We start from the raw sequence: 16,903 nt of genomic DNA on the forward strand, positions 1-16,903 counted from the left end.
CCTACTTTGAACAATAATAAACCAAAAACTAAATCATAATTTCAATTAAAGTTTTCACAACTGTTTTCATTTAACTGATAAAGCCTTTAATAGCCATTTAATAATAGGTTTCTTTTGTGGAAATTACCCCACCTATTACAAAAGACCATTATACATATAATGAATGTTATCTTTTTCTTCTGGGCAAAAAAACACTGTCTTCTCAAAACCTGAAATATTCGATAGGCATTCAGGTTCGGTTTCAAAACTAATCAAAGCCGCAATTAGACCCAAGCTCCATTAGATTTTACAAACAATTTTTAGAAAAAATACCAATTTTAAAGTGCTTAATCAAAATATTTTTCAGCTTTTCAGTTATTTGCATTATTGTTGAAACTACAATATGCTAAAATCACATGACACATGTACAAATTATGACAGGATCATGTTGAACTATAGGAGTTCATTAGAAATTGTTAACATTTGAGCAGTTCCTTCTTTTGCACACTAAACACTATATTTACCATCTTAGTCTTGATTGGATTTGATTAAACATTAAGACAGATTTACCGACATGCATTTTCTGAGAACGCTTGTGATTTGTATTTAAAGAAAGAGTCTTTGATATTTATGAATATAGAAGTTGGTCACTGCATTTTGATTATAAATGAGCTCTTCAAGACCTAGTATACACACACACACACACTATATATATATATATATATATATATATATATATATATGAAATAAGTCATATATTTATACATTTAAACCAATGAAGAATTAACTTGAATGATGATCTCTTCTGACTTCATTGTTTTGATTGTATTCAAGAAAATACTAAAATGAAAATAGAAAATAAGGCACTTCAACATAAAAAAGCAACTGAACTGTGCATCTGATGAAAAAGATCAGATTTAGTTTTATTGTATCAGGCATTGAGTGTCTCTAGACAGACTCGGGCCTCTTAAACTCTCACTGTCAGCCTTCAAATAAATGATAAGACAAAAGGACAGAGAAATAGGAGAGAGAGCAAAGCACAAAATGTTATTTTATTTACAAAGTTTTTGTCTTACAGAAAGTAAAAATGTAGCTACAACCTTGATTTGTGCCACAGGCTGCCACACTAAAATTATGGCCCGCTTGTCACACAGTTGCTATAGCAATCTTATTGGGAAATTTGGAACAAAAACTAAAGGGGGAGGAAATGTCAACAAAAAAAGAAAAGAAAAAAAAAAAAGTAGAGAGAGAGAGAAAAAAACACTTTCAACAAAATATTAAAAGCACAGACCCAAAACTAAATACCAGTCCCCAAAGTCCCCAGAGGTTTTGAAACACAAACGGGCAGGGGATTGACAGTGGACTTGTGGAATGCTGAGTAAGCCACCGATCCAGAAGGCTTTCATTCAGCTTGTAGGCTCCATATGAACAGCTCCACCCGTCCGGTACAGTCTTGCCCCCACAGGGAGCTCAGCGCTTGGGTAGAGAGGGAGTTGTGGAGGGGTAGAAAGGTTGACGGGATAGCCAAGTTGTTGAAAAGGAAGGAGAGGGTAGAGTTGGTAACAGAGTTGTTCATTGGCTCTTAATCGTCCTCCTCATCATCGTCGTCATCATCTTCATCGTCTGCTTCTCGTTTTCTCTTCTCACCCTTGCCTCCTTGCTCTTCTTCTGAGTGAGATAAAACAATTAATTCATAATCACTCACACACCAAAAGAAGCAAACCAAGTCATGAAATCAAAAATATGTGCTCAATCCAATACAACTCACCTTCATCATCATCATCATCGTCATCATCTTCGTCATCCTCTACTTCTCCATCCTGACCAAAGTCTTCCTCCTGAAACCAACAAGCCCATGTAATTAAATCAGCTGTTCTGTTATGTTTCCGTAAGCAATGCATACAATTTAACTTGTACCTCATCCTCTCCACTCCCATCCTCATCATCCTCCTCCCCTTCAACCTCATCTTCATCATCGTCATCATCTTCCTCTTCGTCAAACTCCTCCTCCTCTCCATCTTCATCCTCCTCTTCTTCTCCTTCTGTATTTAAAGTGATATTAGTGAACATTGCTAAGTTAACAAAAAAAAAAAAAAAAAAAAAACCTTGCCAAACCCACCCTCATCATCATCGTCATCGACCCCATCTCCATCAGCTTCTCCGTCAGAGTCTGACGCCTCGTGGTCATCCATATCGTAGCCGTCTAGATATGTGAGTTGTGGAAGGAGATTGAAGACACTTTCCCGGTAGTCATTCAAGTTTGTGACTTCGCAATTGAAAAGGTCAAGACTTTTCAAATGGTCAAGTTTTTTCTGCCAATGTGAACAGATGAATACCATAACTGTACAATTCCATTTTGTGTTATACTGTCAGCAAAGCTAAAACAATTCTTTGCACACCTGAGGTAAGATATCTTAAATATTTTCTTTTAAATATCACTGCAGGAGAAAGTTAGTCTTACAGGTTTGGAATACCATGAGGGTCATTTTAATTTTGGGTTAACCGCTGCTTTAACCCTGACGTATAAAGTAATTATACGTAATATATATATATTAGTTTTTTAATGAAAAAAAAAAAAAGTAAACATCACAGTTGCTTTTATGGCTAATATAGTATGATACAGAGAACATGAAGCTCATACTCCAATAAACACCTCTTTTTATTTGGAGGCCTAACCTGCACAAAAATATGCAATTCGGGGCATTTGCCAATATTTATATGACCAAAAGGTAGATGAACTAACAGCTTGTACTGTAAATCAATGAGATCTTTATAACGGTCTAGCAGACTAATTACAGTAAAAACTGATATTTATATGCATTATATATTTCCCAATAATGTCTTCATAAAATTATATTTAAATGCTTTGTTTTATGCTTAGTGCAATAAAATGTATAAATAAATGTTTGTATAGTATTTAACTCTCCAGTTTCAACATAATCCTTCAAAAAAAAAAAAATCATGTATGGATAATCAAGTAAACCCAAGCTGCAATTTTAATAAGAACATAACATTTATTTTTATACTTATACATACACACAACCAGTCAACATTATAAGATCAGAACGATTTGTAAAGTTTTTACAGGAGTTTCTTATGCTCATTCAAGGCTGCATTTATTTGACCATAAATTCTTGAAAATTTGAATATTGAGAAATATCATGATGTAATATAACGTTTTTCTATTTTAATATACATTAAAATCTGATTTATTCCTGTGATGCAAAGAAGATTTTTCAGCATGATTACTCCAGTCTTCAGTATCAAGTTTGGGGTCAGTACATTTTTTTTTTCATTTTGCAAGATTACGGTTTTGTTTCTGTATTTTTGATCAAATAAATGCAGCCTTAATGAGCATAAGAGTCTTTAATAACATTACAAGTCTTACTGATCTCAAACTTTTGACCTGTAGTGTATATATTAAAGATTTGATGCACAAAAGACGCTAAAAGCTTTTTCAGCATAATTTTGATCACATTGATAACTAGGCTTTACAGGGTTAAGCTGTAAACTTGTAAGCGTGTAAAACTACATGCAAATTCATAAGACAGGAAGTCTGTACAAACCAAGGGTTCCAATGTGCTGATGTCTTTCAGTTTGTTGCCACTTAGGTTTAGATGTGTGAGATTGGGGAGTTTTTCAGCTAAAACATCAAGGCCACCAGAGATTCTGTTGTCACTGAGTTCCAACTGAAAATGAACATGCACACATATCAGAACACAACGAAGATAATTTCACATTCTTAACAGAGACATGTAAATAGACTGATTACCTTTTTAAGTTTTCCGAGTTTAGGGAGGTTGGCGACTGAGAGTAGACCAACATTTATCAAACTTAGAAACTCAAGATTAACAAATTCTGCTGTGAGGCCTTCGATTTTCCCTTCATTTGATCTGCAGTTGTCAAGGACGAGTTCTCGTACCTATAACCAACCAACATAAGAGAAAATATAAATACTAGAAGTAATGTGTTAACAATAAGGTATAACATCAACAATATGGAATCAAAAGAGCAACTCAAATTTTAGCAGCCAGTGGGTGGACACGTTGGCCAACATGGCCATGCTCAATGGAGGCGACAAACTATGCTGGTTTAAAAAAAAAAAAAAAAAAAAAAAAAAAAAGTTTCTCAACTGGGGAAAAACACAAGGCGGATTCCCTTGCAAATACGCTTGTTTTTTAAATGTTTGGGTGATTTCAATGTTTTTAAGTTGCCATGCACACTCGATGAGTGTTTAGTCAAAAAACTAATCTGAAAACCACTGAATAATGATTGCTAAGCGGTTGTTGCTGCTGCTGCTGTTGTTGTATGGCCCTATGGCTCAGACTGTCGCAGCGAGTCGCCAATGAGAAAACGGCAGATTACACGCCGACAGCCAGACAACATGGACATATCCGAAAGACACCACGGTCTTTTGTGACATTTTGTGTGACAAACTGCAAATGGAGGGTATTTATGAGCTTGTGTAGAATGGAAGGGATGTGTCGATGGCGTATTCCTGCTGCGAAAGGCGAAGACAGAGCGGAAATTAGTGAGACAAAAATGGAGAGTTTCTTTCTCTCATGACAACATGGCGCCTCCTCATATAGACTACATTGGCAGAAAAACGCTACACGTTAACCAAAACTCAACGCTGTGTTTGAAAACCTGATTCTGTGCTGTTATTCGTGTCACAGGATATTATTTCACGCGACCTTTACTTGATTTTAAAACGGAACTTAAACATTTCCGCTGGATTGCCCAACCAAACTAGCACATGTAACGTTAGCTTCTATTTACTCAGTCTCTTGTTCCGTCTTTGCACACGTTAAGATTCATAATGTATCTTAAAAACGTTTGAAAATCACCAGAGCGAGTATTTATTGAGTATACGCGTCAGTTTAATCGGTAGTGGCGCGTGGGGAGTAATGGCGGGAATCAGCGCCTCGCAGCAGCGATTAACAATAATTCAGCACGATTTTGTTAACGAATAACTTAAATGTGTTAAATACTATATGGTTTAAGATTACTTTTAAGAATATCTTTTGGCAAACTTAAAAAAAATCTTAGTTCATTCATATAAATTAATCGCTAAGCCTTTGTGTCCTTTATAATGAAATTAATAATTCGACTGTATGTTCGTCAAATTATATATTTACTTTATTTTTTGAACTGGGGGGCTAATTGTTATTATACCAGAACATCGTAGGAATGGAGGAGCCGTCTTTTATAGTGACAGACCAAAATGTGACCGTATTTAAGGAAATGTGTTAGTGTATGGCCATCTTCAAAGTATAGCTGGTTTATTACTTTGGCTTTTAAGTGTCTGTAATAAAGGGCGCCTCATGTTAGCAACAAACATGGCCACCACGGTGAAATAAATCACCCCATCCATATCCTACCACACCGATGTTAAAATAAGCTAATATTAAGCATAAAAGCATGCCAGATCACGAATACACACATCCAGCATGGGGGCTTAAAATGCTTGCAATAATGCCTTGAGCTTTCCAAACTAACTAACGTTACTCAGTACGTGTTACACAGTCTGGATCATTTCATATCAAAACAGACGAATGAACATTAATGGTTTGAATATACACGCAGCACTTTCTCGTCTAACTCTGTACCAGGGGTATTACACCCATGTGCTTACCATTAAAGTACACACAGGTCAGTGGAAGTAGAAAGTAGCACAGCTAGCATGGCTGAACACAAAACTAAAGGTTTGGCTCAAAATTACTTACATCAGATGGTGTCCTGTTCCTCAGCTCCAAATGAATCCTCTTTTTCATGTCCATATCGCCCCTCAAAAGTTGGACTCTTCCCTCTTGGGTTCTGGAGGAATTTCTGTTCAGCCCAAAAGGTAGAAAGATGCCTTAATGGAGGGAGAATATGGGACTGTATAATGATCTGAGCCCAGCGCCAAGTTACTCTGGGAGAGCAGAAACCATGGAGGGAAACGGCACTGAAACGAATATATACTCAATAGCGCCTTCTCCGGCCAACGACGCCCACTGCAGTCATACAAACAAGCTCGAACAGTGCTGCATTACAGTATGTGACATCAAAAGTTTGAATGTTGTAATTCAAGTACAATTTGTTGGAAATGTGCCATATATGTTTAATTCTATGTAACTTATTGTTTACATAATCAGTAAATAATGTGTATTATGGCTTTTAACATTCATGCATCATCTGGGGAACACAAATCCTTGTTTTTCTGTCTGGGTTAAAATGGCCTCGTCATTATTTGATGGTGTATTTCCAATAAAACGTGTTAATTTCAACATCATTGTATTTTCTTACATCAAGTAACAAGTTATTCTAGCTTAGCATACATGTTATTTATGCAAATGATATGTTTAAAAATAGACAGCAGGATATTCCTTGTACTCTAAGGCCTGGTTTCACAGACATGGCTTAGACTAAGCCAAGACTAGGCAATTTATTTAAATGTAGGACATTTAAGTAATTTTTATTAATGTGCCTTAGGAAAAAAAAAAAACATTACTTGTCTGCATTTTGAGACAAAACAGAGGCACTGATATATTTTAAGATTAGTCAATGCAAGTTTCTTTCAGTTAATCAACTCTTGACTTACACTTTAGTCTGGGACTAGGCTTAAGCCTAGTAAATGTTTCACTAAATAAATTGCATATTAAGTTTTTTTCCCCCCCATATATTTATTTTCCCAAATTGATTGTTCTCTTCACATCCATTGTATTATTATCTAAAATATATATTATATGGTATGTTTTATTTTAATAAGACATTACCCTACTCTGACTTTTTTATAGTGAATATACATTAATGGACATATATTTATTTTATTAGGTTATTGCTTAATCTTAGACCTTTTCAACGATATATAGTTTGTCAAGATTAGATTCGATTTAATTGTAATATAGTGAAGTAAATGTAGGCGTCCCACAGAGGGGACGGGTGACAGTTAACAGGTTTTAACCTGTGTTAATGTTAGAAACATTGTGTGCTATTCAACAAGTTCCCAGAAGAGGGCATCATTTTGTTTCTTGTTTCTACATTGTCAGGTCTCTCTCATCCTGCAATATTTAAGACAAAAATTAAATGAAACTAAGGGGTAATAACTTACAAAACTTAGTATTAACTTAAACAAACTAAAAATAATTAAAACAAACTAGCAATAAGAGCTATAAGCATATTGATGCAGCAAGAACCAAGGGGCCACAGAGTCAACTGCAACTATAAATGTGTTACACTTTACATTTCTTTAATATTTCAAGAGAAATCATTTAGAAAATATTCTCTCAAGGCTCACCTACAACAATAAACTCAAACTTCCCAGATTTGATGGTAAATAACACAAAAGTACAGCAATTGCACCTATGAGAACCCTCTACCTATAACTAACACTGTATGCCGACATGGTAATTGTGAAGTCATCTCATTTCTATCTTAGTCCAATAATTGCACAGTTGCACACTGGCCAAAGAATATGAGGCAAACTGTACATGATGCATATGGTGCAAAACACTAGGCTATTCTCTCATGATATTCCATGTGCTCCAGGATAACAACAACTTAAAATAAACTGCAAACATTTTATTTATTTATTTGTATAACAGGGAAGAGTCAAACAGCTTCCATGGTCTCTCTGACTATGGACATGAACTTCATCCTACAAAGAACTGGAGACTTGTCTTCATGAAGAATAATGCAATATCCCACACATGCTTCAACTGTTCCGTAGGCATCTCAGTATTAAAATCCTGCTCAGCATTGCTGTTATTTTGTAACAGTGGTGGAGGTTAATCAAATTATAGCACTGGGAGAGAGAAAACTGAGCATTTCATTTTAATGAAATGCCTGCTGTGGGAAAGTAATCTGTTGTGTAAAGTGTAACAAATGTACAAATAAATGTTTAATTATTTTTTATCTAGGATACATTTTGAATGTCTAATATTTAATTAATTGACTTCAGAGCTGTTCAAGGGTGTTGATGGCGGGAAAGCAGACCTCAATATGTTTTGACACGATTGTGAACGCCCAGAAAGTGAACATTAGAGATAAAATGGTTATGTATGAGTGGCCAGAGAGGGCAGGCCCTTTGCAGCCCTTTCGAGTATTCACATAACATGGAAATACTGAATGCAGAAACACCTTTAATGTCAGTATAATTTTTTTTCCTTACTTTGAAAAGGGATAGTTTATTGTGGCTGGGAAAGTTTTTAACTGTGGTGTCTTCAAACTACAAAAGACTAACAATTAAAGAGACTCTCTAAAAGTCTCTGTGTAAGGATTCATTCATTTGTGAATAGACCATATGGGTACCTGTTTATTTATTTTATTTTTGAATAAAATATATTTATTATGATGTTATTCTTTATCTTGGCCAACCTACAGTAGATTCATTTAAATCCAATGTTAATCTCTATTAGTTTATATGTAGATTTATTTATTTATTTATTTATTAACTGATGATTTAGCTACATGTTTGTTTATGGCCCTTGACCAGGTTAGGAATTGCGGTCATCTCTCATGACGACAGATAAACATTCACATAAATGCACAGGCTGTCAGAGCCATGACCTCCTTTTTTACTTTCTTCTGTGAGTACTGTGCCAAGTTCTCCACCTTTGCAAATAAGATAAGAGCACAACTGCAAGAACTCTCCCAGCACTACGGTAATGTTTAACCAGATAATTATTCTCTTAGCAGAAGGAAAAGTAAATGCCCTGTCATTTCAATACTTCATATTCATGTGACAGGACAACAAAATGGAAGAGACACTGGAGAAAGAGATCCCGCCATCTGAAGTAAAAGATTCTGATGAAGGTATGACTTTTGATTTAAAATGATTTTTTTTCATTATGAATTTATTCATTGTTTATCCATCAGTGGCTGTTTAGATTTATTATTATTATTATTATTATTATTGTATGAAAAGGTTCAGATGAAACATTTTATCAGATGAAAAACTGAAAACAAAAAAGTAGTTCTTTAATTTGACTACAATTTGCCCTGAATTATATAAAATTATATTTATGTAAATTTTTTAATTAGCAACAACTAGATATTTGAAAGATCTTGCAACAGTGCTGAGGTTGGAATCCAGCTAACAGGGAACATTCTCAGAAGTTTAACATTGTGGTAAGGTAAAGTTCTCTCAGTACATTTGTACAAAAACCTTATTTATACAGTACTCATGGAATGATTATATATATATAATCGCATTTAGTTGGACACTCGACTAATGTTTTTAAATGTTAATACTAAATAGCATAAAAAATTTACAGACCAATAATGATTGCAAAATTATAAAATGGAATGTTCCCTAAATGTTAGCATATAGCTAAGAAAAATAAAAGAATTTTCATTTTGAATGTTCTGAGAACCTCAATAAAGAATGATTTTTATAACATAATGAGAACATTAGAAAAAAGTTCTTAGAATTCATTTTTGTTAGCTGGAAACAACCATAACTGACGTGATTCTTATCTATGTCAACGCATCTACATTTCTTTTGAAACATGCACTGAGGACCTTTTCATTCACTCATGAATGGTTGGTTTTACCTTAGCTAATGTTACAAGATAAACTGCAATACCTCCAGCAGGCAAAGCAGCAAAGGAGTGAGTGATTTGTTTGTGTGGTAGGTGGAATTCGGCTGCGACTGAGAGACAGAGACCTGTTGAAGAAACGAAAGGCTGAGGCAGAGGAAAAGGCAACCAACCAGTGGGTTTATGGGTAAAGCTAGTGTTGAATTAGGCCAATAAAAGCACTGTGGAAAAGGCCTAGCACTTATTTATTTTTCAAATATGACACTGTGATATTATGATGCAAATGCACAAATTTGGAAAAGTCATTCAAATAATGTAGATTAATATTGAACACAGGGCACAAAGCCTTAAGAGAGTGAAAAAGATGACCAGTGGTTCCCCAGGAAGGAAAGGTCGACCAAGAAAAGAACCGGCTGTAGTTATTCCAGAAGATCTCGGTCTGGCTCAGGAAACAGATCCTACTCCTGTCACACTTCCTGTCCCAGAACCTGTGTTACCCACAATAGCAGAGACAGTGCCTTTAGTACCAGCTGAGCCACAACCAGAGCCGGCGCCAGTGGAAACAATTAGTGAAAAACCTCTGGAGTTTCTGATTGAGGATCTGGGGCCTGATGAGGAGGAAGACATGCCTCAAAAAAGCCTTATCATTGATACAGGTATTTGTAGAAATGCCCCTTTTGTTTTCAACAGGGATCTTCATTCATTAATAGGGGGCTCATTTATAAAAGTATTGTATTTATTTATTTGTCACAACAAATATGAATAAAACTGAATAATGTCCTTTGGTTTTAGGTGATGACGAGCAGCCCAGGACTGACCTGAACAGTCAAGTCTCAGTGCCAGTGTATCCGCCAGCATCTGCTCCTTCTCAACCAGAGAGTCTATCTGAGAATTTAATCATCTGAGTGTCTCCTTTCTACAGAAAACTGAATTTGATCTAATTTACCATTTCAAAGGATTTCTAAACCTAAACAATAAATGTATATTTATTGAAATTATTCATGTCTCCATGTATATATGCCTCCACTTATCGGTAATGTCAAAGAAAAAAAAGGAAGGGAAAAAACATTCTATACATATTGTTAATAAAATAAAAATCTGAAATTGTTATAGTACTTTTATGTTAAAACAACTAGATCTTTGCCTTAAAACGATATTACGAATAATCTTTGTTGTTTGTACAACTATTTTAAAATAAATTGGTTTTATATTTTGTCTTTGTCTAGTCATTTTGTCACGCTCCTATGGGAACACATTTTATTTAGCTAAAGCTGAACTATTGACAGCTATGGATACTGCAGTCTAAATTCAAAATAGAGGAAAAAATTCAAGAGTCGTTTTTTTTCTCCTCAGACTCGATGCTCACAGCGGGTTGCCAGATTGAGGACAGGAACCAGTGCAATTAAGGAAAGAAACAAGCCTTACACGCCGCAGTGCTGGGTAGATTACTTACTGGGTAGTCTGTAACTGATTACATGATGAAAATTGTAGTTAGTAACGGAATCTAGGTTACTCATTTTAGGTAAAGTATTCTGACTACTTTTTAGATTACATTACCTAATTTTAATTTAAAATAACCATTAAACATATTGGTAAAAAAAAAGCAAAGATCAAGAAAAAAAAAATATATATATATATTAACGTCATGAAATGTATTAAGATTTTCGTTGATGTAAAACATAAAAATTTATATAATTGAAAAAGAAAATTTAATTAAACACTTGAACTCTAAAAATTTAATTATTTTTATTTATTTACCTGCATGCTAATATGACAATTAAACAATACCAGTGAATGTGTTGTTAAAGTATTAAGATCTTAACTAAACTATTTTATTTTAAGGATTTATTTTTTTGGATGACAAAAACATTTGGGAATCATTGCATCAAATTATAAACAACTTAGACAAAGTTAATTTTTTGACTTCCATGGCTGCAATACACAGTTTTTTTTTTCTACCAACTGGCCACCCATGGTGTCAAAATAATCCTGGTTAAACTGGCAGTGGGTCAAGTCACACAGACCAAAACAAAACCAGACCAGGCTTTGACACAGAACAGACATTTCAAAGTACAATAAATGGCTGCAGCATTGTTTTGTTGAGGAACATGTATGTGAGCTTAGCATCTTAACTAAATACAGTATCAGCAAACATATCATGTTACTTTATGCTTTAGTAATGCCCAAAAAATATATGACACCTTTAATAAACCCAGCAGTTCACTGAACACATTTAACAAATTAAAATGTAATAAATAATCATACACAAACTATGCGATTAAACAAACAAACAAAACAAGTAATTGTTGGAACTAAGAAATTCTAGCAATACAGTTGCTTGCTAAGAATAGTATGTTAACATTTAGATCTTCGCTGTGAACCATAAAAATATCTTAATGTTCTTAAAGGCTAAAAATGATCTTTTTAGACTAAATTTAGTTAATCATTAATCAGTAACACAAATTAAGGCACAGTTCACCCAAAAATGAAAATGACGTCACTGACTTTTTCTTCTGTGGAACACAAAAACCGATATTCAGGAGAATGATGGTAACCAAACAATTTTGGTGACCACTAACTTCAACTGTATGGACAATGAGAAAAATATTTTATGGACATTTCTCTCAAAAAGTGTTCCATAGAAAAATCAAGTCTTATGTGTTTGGAATGATATGAGGGTGAGTAGATGTTTACAGAATGTACATTTTATGGTGAATTCTCTCTCAGTATCTGTTATTGAAAATGCAGGAATTTGAGAGAAACCTCAGACAACATTTGAGATTTCTTAACTCTGCACAGGTTTGACTCTCACAACCTCAGCAAAACCATCGCCAAACCAGCAGGTGATGTCAGCTGTATCCAGGGTGAAGAAGAACAGGCGGTCTTGACACCGCGTGCGACGATATACTGATCTAGGGTCAGCTGAAAGAATGCCTTTGATGGCTGCCACTGCTTCCTCTGGTCCTTTCAAGAACTGGAACCTTGGTCTTGTACTGTCTATGAATCAAACATCAATTAGAAGTATTACAACTGTCTTCATTTAAAAAAAAACAAAAAACCTTAGGCATTAGAAAATCAAATACCTGTACTGTCGCAGGGAACAAACTCTTTGAGCTCTTTCTCAGCATTGGCAGTAAACCGCACGTCTAGGTTACTGACAGGAGGTGTCCTGACCCAGGCAGCGATAGTACTGTAGTCCTCAGATCCAAATTTAAGACTGGATGAACTTAAACGGTCGGTTGACAGTGAAGTGCATTCAGGAGAATCTGATTGTTTGTCTTCTAGACTTTCAGTGAAAAGCTGCTGTTGTTTGACATAGTTTTTAACCTCTGCTAACACGTCAGTCACATCACTGGATCCAGACCTTTGTGACTGAGAGAAATCTGAAGGTCCAGCTGCACAATCTCTGAGCTCTGAGGAGGATTCGGATGATGTCCCTGAGATGTCTGGTTCTTCATCTAGATCCATCACTTGGGGCATCGGAGAGTCTGTGGATGGTGATGTTTGTCTATATTCACTGTTGGTATCATCTCTTCTTGTTTTTGGAGAATCGTAGTCTGGAATATATGGCTTGATGTCTAGCACAGGTGTTCCAGCAATAATATCAACACCTGACAAGTGAAGTGTATCCCCTTGAAAATCAAATGATAAAGGATTACTATATTGCTATATTCAGCATATTAAAGGGTCTTTCTAATCAAAGCTTCCCTCAAAATGATTTTACGATGGTAAAGAGCACATTTTCATATGGTAAACGATCATACTGATTATGACAAACTTGATGTTATACTAGTTGCCCTGTTAAGGTGTTTGAGACTGAGGCGAGTAAATTAAAGGGATAGTTCACCCAAAAATTTAAAAACAAAAGTAGTCATCAATTCTTCACCCTCATGTTGTTCCTAACCTGCAAGACCTTCGTTTATAGCACCATCTTGGAGAGTATCACACAGGTAAATAAGGCATGCTGTTTGGTGTCAGAAGCCCCATAAGCAGAAACACTGTTTACATTGTTTGGGCTTTGATCTGAACAAACTACATATCCATTACATACATTGTTCGTTGTTTGAGTATGTGATACTCTCGCGTATGTGACACAGAGGAGATGAATTGTTGAATAAAGTCATTTTTTTGTTTGTTTTCCTTGTGCACAAAAAGCATTCTCGTAGCTTCGTAGAATTACGGCTGAACCACTGATGTCACATGGATTATTTTAACGATCTCCTTGCTACGTTTCTGAGCCTTGATCGTGTAAGAATCCTTGCTGTCTATGGTGAGTCAGAGAGGTCTTGGAATGCATCAAACATATATTAATTAGTGTTTCCGTAGATGAACGGAGGTCTTATGGGTTTGGAACGATGTGAGGGTGAGTAATTAATGACAGCATTTTAATTTTAGGGTGAACTATTCCTTTAAAGTTAAAGAGATATATTTAATATAAATTGCTTACAAAATGACTATAAAAATAAAAGCTTGTTTACAATATTTAGAAGTACTGTAGTAATATATAAATGTTGTTAAAATTACACTGCAAACATCACAGCATAATCATCTAGTAGAGCGGTGGTTCTCAACCTTTTTGACTCCGAGGCCCCCTACTGTCCACAACGATATTCAAAAACCCCATGACTTTTCCAGCTGTTAGTGATTTACTAAATAAAGATAAAGTTTAACAACTTCTTTTTTTAAATGTTTTTTTTTTTCCTTTTTGCTTCCACATGATAATATCTAAGCATAACTGAAATGTGTCGTCATTCTAAAAGTTGAGTTTTTAATTATTATTACGCTTTTAAAATTAGGCTATCTTTGCTCATATATTCAGGTTTGTCAACAAACTGGGAGCCCTGATTCTTCAAAGAAATAAACACAATTGTTGAATTAATTAAAATAATAGCTTTACATTTAGTTATTTTAAGTTTTCTGAAACCCACTGATGGGTACGGGCCTCCTGGTTGAGAACCGTGGTCCGAGAGGTCACTCAGTCTTGTAAGTATGTGGTACCTGTGATTCCCTCTAGCTTAGCCAAGGTCAGTCCCAAAGCATTAGGCCTGTGGGGGCTACGGGTGGAGTACACCCCCACCCTCTGGCCATTCAGACGGGGTGGCTTTACTTTGGCTTTGTAGCTCATTTGCCCATTCTTATGGAAGAGGAAAATGATCCTGAAGATGTGAAAGATAAAGAAAAAAAAAGAGTTCACTTCGCATAAATAAACAAGAAACTTTCAATTGTAATTAATTAGGCCAGCTCATTCATCAGACCTGTCTAGAAACATTACCATGTATACTTTAAATGTACTTCTTGTAATGGCTAAACCCACACTTATTTGATTTAGCATGATCAAAAGTACCAAATTCTAAACTGATATTTATCTCAATTAAACAAGTCTTGTTTTCTAGGACTTCTGAACATTATGCTTTTCTACTAGGGGTTTTGAATTGTACAAGATATTTTTCATGGTATGGCAACTTAGAAAATATCATGGTTTGAAAGTAAACAACATTAATATAGTTCTAAGAACTAGTAAAATAAAAGACAATGTTTTTGGAATGAACATTATAAATGCAACTCAAAAAAACAAAAACCTTTTTTAAATTATCGTATGTGTAAGAATGTATAAGTTTCCCTTTAAAAAAACAAACAAACAAAAAAACCCGTACATAACTTTCAAATTATTTTATTATGTTATTATTTTGTTTCTGAGACCAAATTATTATATCAGCATGTATTTCTTTAGATCTGTATGTGGTGAATGTTGTCAAATCTGACGGGGGAAGTCAAGGAAGAAAGGAGATGTTCACACACAAACAAGTTTCTCCATCCATTTGCTACATACCAGATATGGGAGTATTGTTCCAGGCCAACCAAAGAATGCTCAGGGTTATTGAAGACTGAGGGTTCAATCTTTAAGCTGGCCCGAGAAGAACTGCATATGGTGGGTTGTCGTGGAGTGCCATTTTTGACTGCGAAACATGAGCTGATGTATCCGATCGGTACAGTCTGAATACGACCTGAGACCATAAAAACAGACAAATACAGTTTATTTGACATGCTGTGACTACGAAGTCCTAGTTAGACTATTTAACATGGCAACAATAACATCTGGACCCATAGAGGGGCTCTTTCTTCACTGACAGCCATATAGTTTATACATTCAAAGAGTTTACTCAAATGATGACAAGGTTTTAAAATAACCTAAATATGATCTACTAAAGTAGACTGCAGAATAAAAAGTGAGAGTGGGTCAATGTGTGGTATTAAATGTATTTTACCTTTCTCTAATAATTGATTGATTTCAGCAGTGCTTTGAATTGGGCTTCTGCTCACTGATTGTAATCTGTCTTCGTGTTTACAGTCTGTCAGCATGGACTGAAGTGATGACATCTGCTTCTTATGTGCTCGAATGGCACCATCCATCTGCTGTCTGTGTTTGATCAACAAACCAATCAATGAAGAGGAAACTTCTTTTCAGCATAATCAGAACTCATATACCGCAAACATAATGATTTGAACCTACCTGAGATTTTTTATCTCTCTTCTCATTACTGACGCCTGCTGTGTGAGTTTCCTGACTTGTTCAGCACAACCACATACTGGAGGCGACATTTTAGTGATAGCTGAAAACCTTTTATACTTTAGAAAATATTTTATGCTATGGTAAACTGGTTTGTTTGTTCCAGCAGCTGCTCTGCGCCAGTACGAGCACGTGTTTTGTTTTTGGGAGGAACACGTTGGACAACCAACTACTTTCGCAGAATATCACTTCTTCTTTAGGTTACTGGAAAATATAGTGACATACCGCCACCCACAGTTTACCGTGCAAACAGCACAGCCATATATTATAAAATAAATAACATAAATAATAATAATAATACTTTCACACATATTTATTTTTTTTAAAAAAATGTTTGAGCAATATAGATTTACTTTAAATAATGATTAAGTTGTGCTTTGTAAGATGCAAGAAAAATAATTTAGTACTTCACAAAATGTCTACCTCTGCTTCTCGTAGGAACTGCGTTTGGGACTATCATAACTGAACATGGTTATTAAACAGAATTAAACAGTAAATTCCACAGTTTTTATTCAGGTCATCATTGTGTAAGTACAGTATAAATAAAATAAATATAAAAATGTTTAAATGTTTTTGTAATAAATTATTTTTCATGAAAACATGACGTCTGCTTATTACTGTGTGATTATTAGTTTTTAAATATAGACTACTGTTTAGGGAACTACAAGCAGTACAACCTGCAAATGAACTCTAAGATGTTCTCTACATTTGTTCAGAAAGTAAATACAATCACATAAATTATGCTACCCAAAAAGCCCAACGTTGCAATATTACAACATTTCCCTAAAAACATATTTACAATTGGCACCAAATGTCAAAATGGTAAAAACCCTAT

The 16,903-nt window shown here is 35.0% G+C and overlaps 3 protein-coding genes across 5 annotated transcripts; 1 reads left to right on the top strand and 2 right to left on the bottom strand.

The window, feature by feature from the left end:
* Window positions 1-1,000: 1,000 nt before the first annotated feature.
* On the bottom strand, window positions 1,001-5,956 carry anp32b (acidic (leucine-rich) nuclear phosphoprotein 32 family, member B). 2 transcript variants are annotated; one of them, XM_052545628.1, is made up of 7 exons: window positions 5,706-5,956; window positions 3,752-3,901; window positions 3,546-3,668; window positions 2,099-2,291; window positions 1,897-2,021; window positions 1,748-1,817; window positions 1,001-1,647 (listed from the first exon to the last, which is right to left on the bottom strand). In XM_052545628.1, the coding sequence occupies exons 1-7, from the start codon at window positions 5,757-5,759 to the stop codon at window positions 1,562-1,564; spliced, it is 801 nt and encodes a 266-aa protein (XP_052401588.1). In that variant the 5' UTR covers window positions 5,760-5,956; the 3' UTR covers window positions 1,001-1,561. The 2 variants fall into 2 exon arrangements, with proteins under 2 accessions (XP_052401588.1, XP_052401589.1); XM_052545629.1 differs by having other exon boundaries at window positions 1,001-1,644; window positions 5,706-5,923.
* A 2,511-nt stretch (window positions 5,957-8,467) lies between these two features.
* Window positions 8,468-10,715, top strand: hemgn (hemogen). 2 transcript variants are annotated; one of them, XM_052545630.1, is made up of 5 exons: window positions 8,468-8,624; window positions 8,709-8,775; window positions 9,597-9,687; window positions 9,837-10,156; window positions 10,293-10,715. In XM_052545630.1, exons 2-5 carry the CDS (start codon window positions 8,718-8,720, stop codon window positions 10,403-10,405), a joined length of 582 nt encoding a protein of 193 aa, XP_052401590.1. In that variant the 5' UTR covers window positions 8,468-8,624; window positions 8,709-8,717; the 3' UTR covers window positions 10,406-10,715. The 2 variants fall into 2 exon arrangements, with proteins under 2 accessions (XP_052401590.1, XP_052401591.1); XM_052545631.1 differs by lacking the exon at window positions 8,468-8,624 and having other exon boundaries at window positions 8,631-8,775; window positions 9,597-9,675.
* Window positions 10,716-11,330: 615 nt separating this feature from the next.
* trmo (tRNA methyltransferase O) lies at window positions 11,331-16,255 on the bottom strand. The gene is made up of 6 exons (XM_052545625.1): window positions 16,012-16,255; window positions 15,767-15,918; window positions 15,331-15,505; window positions 14,499-14,656; window positions 12,584-13,132; window positions 11,331-12,497 (listed from the first exon to the last, which is right to left on the bottom strand). Exons 1-6 carry the CDS (start codon window positions 16,098-16,100, stop codon window positions 12,286-12,288), a joined length of 1,335 nt encoding a protein of 444 aa, XP_052401585.1. The 5' UTR covers window positions 16,101-16,255; the 3' UTR covers window positions 11,331-12,285.
* Window positions 16,256-16,903: the final 648 nt, after the last annotated feature.

The sequence above is a fragment of the Carassius gibelio genome, chromosome B1 (assembly GCF_023724105.1).
Source record: "Carassius gibelio isolate Cgi1373 ecotype wild population from Czech Republic chromosome B1, carGib1.2-hapl.c, whole genome shotgun sequence".
Lineage (NCBI taxonomy): Eukaryota > Metazoa > Chordata > Actinopteri > Cypriniformes > Cyprinidae > Carassius > Carassius gibelio.